This window comes from Pygoscelis adeliae, unplaced genomic scaffold (assembly GCF_000699105.1).
Source record: "Pygoscelis adeliae isolate BGI_AS28 unplaced genomic scaffold, ASM69910v1 Scaffold68, whole genome shotgun sequence".
NCBI lineage: Eukaryota > Metazoa > Chordata > Aves > Sphenisciformes > Spheniscidae > Pygoscelis > Pygoscelis adeliae.
The window spans coordinates 4,932,157-4,940,494 of record NW_008825501.1 but is presented as its reverse complement, the minus strand read 5'-3'; the positions used below and the strand labels follow the sequence as shown (position 1 = coordinate 4,940,494).

Here is an 8,338-nt window from a genome sequence, read left to right as displayed (position 1 = left end):
TATATTACTTGGATTTTCTGTATTTTGAGAATCGTAGTCTCTTGTTACCCCAGATAATGGAAACCTGTCTGCACAGTCATTTCTAGCTATTTAAATATATTTTGTTTAATTTTCAATTAGAACCTTGACCTTAAAATTCTTAGTTCTCTCCCCTTATCCCATGTTTTGGGAAGTGTCTCCATTTTTTTTTTCCTTTTTATCCTCTCTTCTCTCTCCTGTGTTCAACATTATAATTCAAACAGAGGTTAACACCGAATTAGTTCTTGCACTGGTCTTTGGCCACTCTGTGTTTAACTTAAGCATATATAAAGATGTAGGTGTAATCTTCAATACAGAGTGAGAATAGACAAAAGAAATTTGCTGGATTGTTTTCATCTTTAACAGATTCTCAGTACTTTGAGATTGGTGTCTTGGCTTTGTGTTCTAGCTCCTCCTTTCATCAAACAAAAGAAGTTTCCCATGGCAGTGCATACAGACCTGTACTGGTTTTATATTTTAAACTACTTCATGTAAGACAGGCATTTTTTCAAAAACATAACCCTTCTTTAAATTAAGTCTGAAGTTCCTGTGGAATTTTATCTGTTAAAGCTGGTAAATTGTGAATGCTTGTGAAAAACCTTGCACATGTGTCATAGTTAGCCTCTCTGATCTTTGGGTTTGCTATCCTCTCTGACAATTTTGATTTCCCCCTCCCAGGATCTAACAACCTCAGCAGTGGCTCTGACTTTTCCTCAAGATTCAGAATTGCATTACATACACATTAAAGAAGACCCCTACATACCAATGTTTTTGTCTTGAAGCTTGTTACTGTTGAATTTCATAATTTTATTATGGCTAACTACTATCTACAGCTTAGACTGTAGCTTCTAAGTAATTTTAGATGTCCTCTACTGCACCTTTTGGCTTCTGTAATATCTTATACAATTAGCACTTTAATATAATCTTTATTGTTGTTATTATTATTTCAACATAATGTGTTAATTAATGATATGGAATCAAATCTGGGGGTGATATTTGGTGACTTTATTTTCTTATATAATGTTATTGTACAGATGCTTGAAAATCCTGCCAAAGAACTTACCCTGAAGTACAGGGGGAAAAACTTAGTCTTAAATAACTTGGTTTTGTTGAATGTTGTTGTAACCTCCAAACATGAGTAAGAGCTGTATTTGCTAAGGTCCTAGACAGAACAAAGATATAAGAAGGCAGTGGGCAACAGATACTTGAAGTGCTATCGTTTTTCCATTTTATGGAACAAGTAAAAATATCTGCAGATATTAATCCATCTGGATACAGACAGCTGCACAATGCATCGCTAGGGAGAAGTGAGTGAAGGAGTTGAGGGTTTTTTGGCATACCTTTCAGTGATGCATGTTGCTTTTTTGGGTTTCCCAAGAATGCAAGTATGGTGTTCCAGTAGCATATATAGATTTAAAGAAATTCTGTGTTTCAGATTTCACAGAATGTTTTGGTTATTCTGTCAAGGACACTTAGAAATGCTCACAAGATTCATGACATACAAGAGAAAGTTACGCAACAAAACTACAACTTTGCTGTAGTTCATCTGTAAGATGAATGGTCTTAATTGTTCAGCTTGAGGTGAGGACAAATGCAATTTCTTCTCCTTTGGTTAGTTAACCAGGGATAGCTGAACCACATTAGACCACATGCCCTGATATTAAATTGAGTGTCTAAAATTAGGCATTTTACATTCTGTAGCTTGAGGACAGGGTTTCAGTAGCTGCAGCATTCATCAAGTAGACATCAGGCGTGTAGGAACTCTGCAGCAGTAAGTAACACTGCATTGTGCATTTCTTACACATTATTGTGTGTTGTCTGTAATTTTAAAATATAGTTTCATAGATAAAATATTTGTTTTATGTTTAGTTTATTGTTGTTATTGCTATATTCTGTAGTGTTTGGCACTCTAGTATAACTTGGAGTTAAACAAGCTTCTAGCCTAAGTGCAGGTAATGGCATCAGGAAGTGTGTAGTTTCTTCATTAGTAACTTTGTCAGATGTGATGTTTCATATGATTCTAATATGTATTTTGTTTGATTTCTTGTAGACTTTAGCTTGAAGATGGCATCATGCCTTTATGAATGCCTTTGTGAGGCAGAACTTGAAAAATACTACCCCCATTTTGCTGCCTTCGGTCTTCAGAAGATTGATGAGCTTGCCAAAGTTTCCATGAAAGATTATACCAAACTGGGGGTCCATGACATGAATGACCGCAAACGACTCTTTCAGCTCATTAGAATAATCAAAATTATGCAAGAGGAAGACATTGCAGACTTAAGCAAGCAAGATTTTCAACCAAGTGGCCTTCTCATTCAGCCTCAGGTGACCAGACCAGGTCCCCGTAGACAGCTGTGTTTTGAGTCCTTCTTTGAAGAAAATGATGGAACAGTTAAAGACACTGAATCTGAATCATATGGTTCATCTGATTTCAGTGCCAATGAAGAGAAGAACAGTGTAGGGGAAATGTTGGGACACATTCAACCACATGATTCAGAGCTGATCAGATTAACTAGAAGAGACCTAAATACTCCTGGAATATGCACAAAAAAGGACCTGAGCTGTCCAACAGTTTCTGATGATATTGCTCCTCTCCTGGGGGATTCTGAAGTTCCTATCATACAAAGAATAACTCATATTTCAGGGTATAATTACGGACTACCTCATTCCTGTATCAGGTAATAATCAGTCGCCTTTATTTTGCTATATTTCAAGTTAGTCATAATTAATTATTTCTTCATTGTGGAGGAGAATCTGTCTTCATCACCTCCAAATAAGCAATCCTACCACTACAGAGCAATGCAAAATCTTATAGAGAAGAGAGATATTAATAAGCACTTGCGACTCTCCAAGTCTGGTAGAAGGAATCAGCTGAATTTCACCAGCTGCTACTCACTAAGGTTGTCTAAGAATAGTCTTTATTGTCTTTCAGGATATAAGGCTTTGTTTTCCTGGTGTTTTGGCCAATCTTTCTTTCTCTTTTTCTTTCCGTGAGACTATCTTGCAAAACCTTATTTTTCCAAAATATGGCATTGTCTGTTGATAAGTTTGTCAAGTTTTTCCCAGTAAAAAAGATACACGCTGTCATGACTATATTTGTTTATAAAGCAATTTCTGAACTGGAGCTTTAAAAAGAAACAGAATTAATATAACTGGGATGGGATATAGACGTCACGGTGGGAGGGGTGCCTTTCAGCTGCTCCCCAAGCGCATGATCTGTAACTTTCATAGCTTTTCCCAGTGTTTGGTAACAGAGGGGCTATGGTTATCTTGAACCACTGGTAAATCTACCCTGGCAACATTTTTAGAGCACAGAATAAATTTCTCCTGATTCAGTAGCAGAACATGCACCCCTCTGCACACATACTACCAGCATCTAGCTTGTTGCAATGCAGTTGTGGCAGTTTTGTTGTAAAATGTGGTGAAGAATGGTAGCTGTATGAGATTGGGGCTTGGTCTGGGAAGGCTGTGGTGAAAGATTTTGTGTGTGGGAGGACCCATGGAGTTGGGGTGTCAGTTACAACTTCCATTGAGTGTGCATGTAGTCTGGAGGGATAGATGCTGTTGCCACAGTGGAGAAGTACTAAGGTGACATAGTAGTTAGAGCACTTAACCTGTGAAATGCAAGACACAGGTTTATAACTCCCCTTTGCTGGAAGACAGTGATTCCCACTTTCCAAAGAAGTGCACTAACTTCCTGCATATATTGGCATCTTAGCGCATTCTCTGTCTCCTCTAGAAGTTGAGCCGAGGTGCAACTAAAAGGGCAGGATTCGTAGTGCTGGCAAGTAAAAAATGATAAAATATAACCTAATGGCTCAGCTAGAGGAGTTCAAGATTTTTAATCCTGCAATAGAGCCATTTTCTCCATTAATCTCACTTTCTTTCCTTGTTCTTCTGTTTTTTCCTAAGTACGTTCTTCTGTGCCTGGCATTATGGTTCATCTTGTTGGCTGTCTGCATCCTCCTCCTGACATGCCCGTGTTTCTTTTTCTCCTGTTTTGACCACAGAGTATGTGTTGTGCATTCCAGGCTTGGGCCAGTCTGCCGACACTTGGGTTTGTGATTCCTGCTTTGCAAGTCTCTAACTCCTTCACTGAATCCATCCATTCTCATGTCACCTTACGATTTGACCACTGTGAAGGCTAATCTGGTCTCATCTATGAGAAACATTGGAAAACACTGGCATGATTTCAGATGGCAGAAAGATAAAGAGCTCTTTTAATATGCTTAAATATATTTTGCAGTTGCCCACAGCAAATGGCTTGATTTAGACAGTAGCAGACAGGGCATAGTGACCCTTCTGACCTAATCAGGTTGTCTTCTGTCTAATCAGGTTTCTAATGATCTGTGTCAAGATTTTTGGTTTTTCTAGTAATAAAAAAATATATTTTGTTATATGATTTCTATTTAAGAAAGTTTAATAGAAAATCTAAACTTCAGGTTCAGTATATAGAATTAAAATGCATTCTGTTCCCATACAAAATATATTCAATTAAATGTGCCTCTGTACTAGAAAGAATTTATGCCTTTTCTCTCATAAATGGAGCTTCCAAGTCTTCAGTTTTTCCTTTCTCCAAATCTTGCAATCAGTCCTTCTTCCTTCAAGCTCTTAGAGCACAACAGGCTCTTTCTGTAGGTCACCAAATCCAGCCTCTGACACGAGAATTAAACTTCAGAGCCTCTGATCATTTGTTGGACAACATTTGGTGCCTAGTGATATCCATAAGCTCACACTAGCTTAGGAAGCATCTTATTTCAAGTATCATTGCCTTTCTTTTCAGGGGAAAGAATTTTCCATCTAAATGCAGGGCCTGATCCTGGTCTGTGTGGGAAAGCTGTACTAAAATTAAAGGGACTTCAGTTACAAGTAATCTACACAAGATTACTCGTGTGTAGTCTCTGAAGACCACATCTTGAGATTTATATCTGCATGCCATATGCTTCTGGGGAAACACGCAGCACAACAGCAATGATACTACAAGCTTGTAGTTGTAATGAGATATTGAGTAACTTGTGGGCTTGGTTTTAATTTACTAGACAGCTACTACATGTTAGTTTCAGTTGCTACATTAAAAGATTTTGGAAGGGCATTCAGACAGCATGGCAGAAACACAACTTTCGTGCAAGTTGGTGCTTGATTAAAATTATTTTTTTCTCACAAATTGACATTCAAATCCAGGCTGAAAATCATTACTTATTTGGTTGAAGACAGCTTGAAAAAGGGAAAGGCGGAATGAATACATTTTGGTTGAATTCAAGCATATTCTGTATGAGGCATCACAAAATGCTTTACACAGCAGGTTAATCAATGAAACATGAAGTGACCTCATGTTTCTGAGGAGTCTGGAAGGGAACTAAAGTAGATTTGCCAGAACACAAGAGCACAATTTTGCCTGTGGTCTGACCCAGTTTGAGTCATTTACTTGTAACCTGTTTGACAGCCTATAATAGGAAGAATGAAAATCCATATAAGAGGAAAAGCAACTAAATATTATACCCTTTCCTTTTCCAGATCTGTTCATACTTTTATCTGTACATAATTAAATGACTAATCATGACTGCGAATAATTTCAGCAAGATTATATTTCATTAAGTTAACTTGCATGTTATGCCAGCTTCGGTCACATATTTGTGGACAACTGAAAATATGCCAGTCCGGCAACAAGTTCAGGAATGTAGCTGTAAAAACGCAACTATTCTTTTAACAGAAGTGCACAAAAGGCATTGGTCTCTTTAGGAAAAAACAGCAGAAACTTCACTGTGTAACAATGAGATGTGTTTTGGTGTATTTTTGATAAGCCATTAAAGACAGAAATATTTATTTGATAAAACTAAAAAAAATTATGCATAGTCTAGATTCTGTAGCAAACTGATTTTAAAATGTAAACCTACACTATTGTTGTAGATCCAGTACTGCTGAGAAAGAGACTCCATGGACAGAGAGTGAAAAAATCAGAGTGTGTGTCCGAAAACGTCCTCTAGGCCTGAGAGAGGAGCGACGTGGGGAGGTTAATATCATCACAGTGAAAGATAAAGAAACCCTACTTCTTCATGAGAAGAAGGAGGCAGTTGATCTCACCCAATATATTTTACAGGTAACATGCTCCACTTGAATGTTGTGTTTATGGGGCAGTCACTTGCATGGTGGGATAAAGCAAATTGTACTTGGAGTTTCAGTGAGGGGAAACAGAAGAGGGCTGTCTGCATTTCTTGCACTGAAATAGTGTCGTGGTTTAACCTCAGCCGGCAACTGAGCACCACGCAGCTGCTCACTCACTCCCCCTGCCCTGGTGGGATGGGGGAGAGAATCAGAAGAGTAAAAGTGAGAAAACTTGTGGGTTGAGATAAGAACAGTTTAATAACTGAAATAAAATAAAGTAAAATAGTAATAATAACAATAATAATAATAGAAGAATATACAAAGCAAGCGATGCACAATGCAATTGCTCACCACCCACCGACCGATGCCCAGCCAGTCCCCAAGCAGCGATCGCTGCCCCCCAGGCAACTCCCCCCAGTTTAGGTACTGAGCATGACGCCACATGGTATGGAATATCCCTTTGGCCGGTTTGGGTCCACTGTCCCCACCTGTGCCCCCTCCCAGCTTCTTGTGCACCTCCAGCCAGGTCGGTAGAGCATGGGAAGCTGAAAAGTCCTTGACTAGTGTAAGTACTATCCTGAACAAACTCGTGTCGTTTGTCGGCGTTCTACCAACAGTACTACCTAGCAACAACTAAAACATCGGTGTGTTATCAACATTATTCTCATCCTAAATCCAAACCACAGCCCTGTACCAGCTACTAGGAAGGAAATTTATTCTATCCCAGCTGAAACCAGGACAAATAGGTGGTGGGCTCTTCTATGAGCTCAGCATAACTATATTTGAATTGCTTCTGATTTATGCCAGCCTGTGGCAGAAAACCTGAGCCCAGAATTTTAAGCCTCAAAAGCATGTCTCTTGCAGCTTTCTTTACACATGGCAAAATAAAACTCTCTGCTACATGCCATTGCTGCAGGAGAATTGCCTGCTGCAGTCTCCTGATAGCTTTCCATGGTACTTCAGTGAGGAGTTCCCTTTTCACTATTTCAGCACTGTAGGTCTGTTTCAATGAATCACATACACCCTCATCCCATCCCTTCCTTTGTTCTCAAATGCTTTTGAAAATTAAGTTCCCTTTTGGTCTTTGTTTCTTAATCCCAAATATCTTGTGCTGTCATAGTTCAGATTCTCACTTTTGACTGACAGCACCAGGAACAGAACTGATTTCTAGAGAGCAGCAAGCCATTCTCACTCTACTGGGTGTTATTTTTACAATCTGGGTCCTAGGAACAACTGTTTGGAGTATTCAGTAAAAATTCAGTTTGCAGCTCTCTCAGGCCCAGTTCATGTACCACCTTTTACGGTGTGACACATGCAGCAACTTCACCCCACTCCCGCCATCTGACTACCTATATTTGGCATTTATGCGGTGCTAATCACCTTAGTATCTCAGTGCTGAAATAACCGCTGATTAATTTTATTATGTCAGTACAGACAAACGAAATCTTGCTGTCAATCAATATAGTCCAAACAAAAGCATGCTATGTCAAAGGCTGCATCTGTTCCATAGGACTCAGGAGAACTTCTCTGCTTCCAAGCCTGGCTACTCACCCTGCCTCCATCTCTGGTTCCTATAGAAAGGACAGCAAGGGGTGCAGAGCAAATGGGAGGTGGTGGGGCATGTTCCAGCTCCACGGCCGAGGGACCCAAACGGCAGGCCCATCACAGAGCACATCTGCCCTCTGAGCTGAGTGTAGCTGCTGAGACTCCCTGGTTTAATCTGCCTGTGCGCTAATGTGGTTGGTTTGTGCATTGTTGAAATGATTCTCAGACCTGGAGATCTACCACCTTAATTTACACTGCAGTGAATTTATTAGAGTGCAATGTTAGACACCAGTGCATGGAGGCTTTTTTGAAAATCTGATGTTTGTGACTGTCCCTACAAACACTATTCTTAACTTGGAAGGAACCCATAATGGACTCTGTTGCAGTGTTTCCAGAGACCCTGCTGCTTTGCGTCAGATCTGGAGTGTGGGAATTTTTGCGTTTTTCTTGCCCCCTTCTGAGATAACACAATCCAGCTTTTCTTAGGAATAGCTTCTGTCTTCTCTGGCACAAAATATTTTTAAGTCTGCAGAACAGAGACAATTAATCACAACTGAGGACTAATTTTGAGAGAGTCAAAAGTTGACTCTAAGTTCTTTTTACTGTTATAGTGTTACTGTACATCTATAGGCTGATTCATTACAGGAATAGATGAGGGTTTTCTTTAATTAGC

At 39.4% G+C, this 8,338-nt stretch overlaps 1 protein-coding gene across 1 annotated transcript in view; it reads left to right on the top strand.

Annotated features, from left to right (window-relative positions):
• The first annotated feature begins 2,082 nt into the window (after positions 1-2,082).
• Positions 2,083-8,338, top strand: part of KIF24 (kinesin family member 24) — a 24,895-nt gene continuing 18,639 nt past the window's right edge. The window contains exons 1-2 of the mRNA XM_009331547.1: positions 2,083-2,696; positions 5,926-6,115. Coding sequence (XP_009329822.1) covers positions 2,083-2,696; positions 5,926-6,115 — 804 coding nt within the window. The remainder of the gene's footprint in view (positions 2,697-5,925; positions 6,116-8,338) is intronic.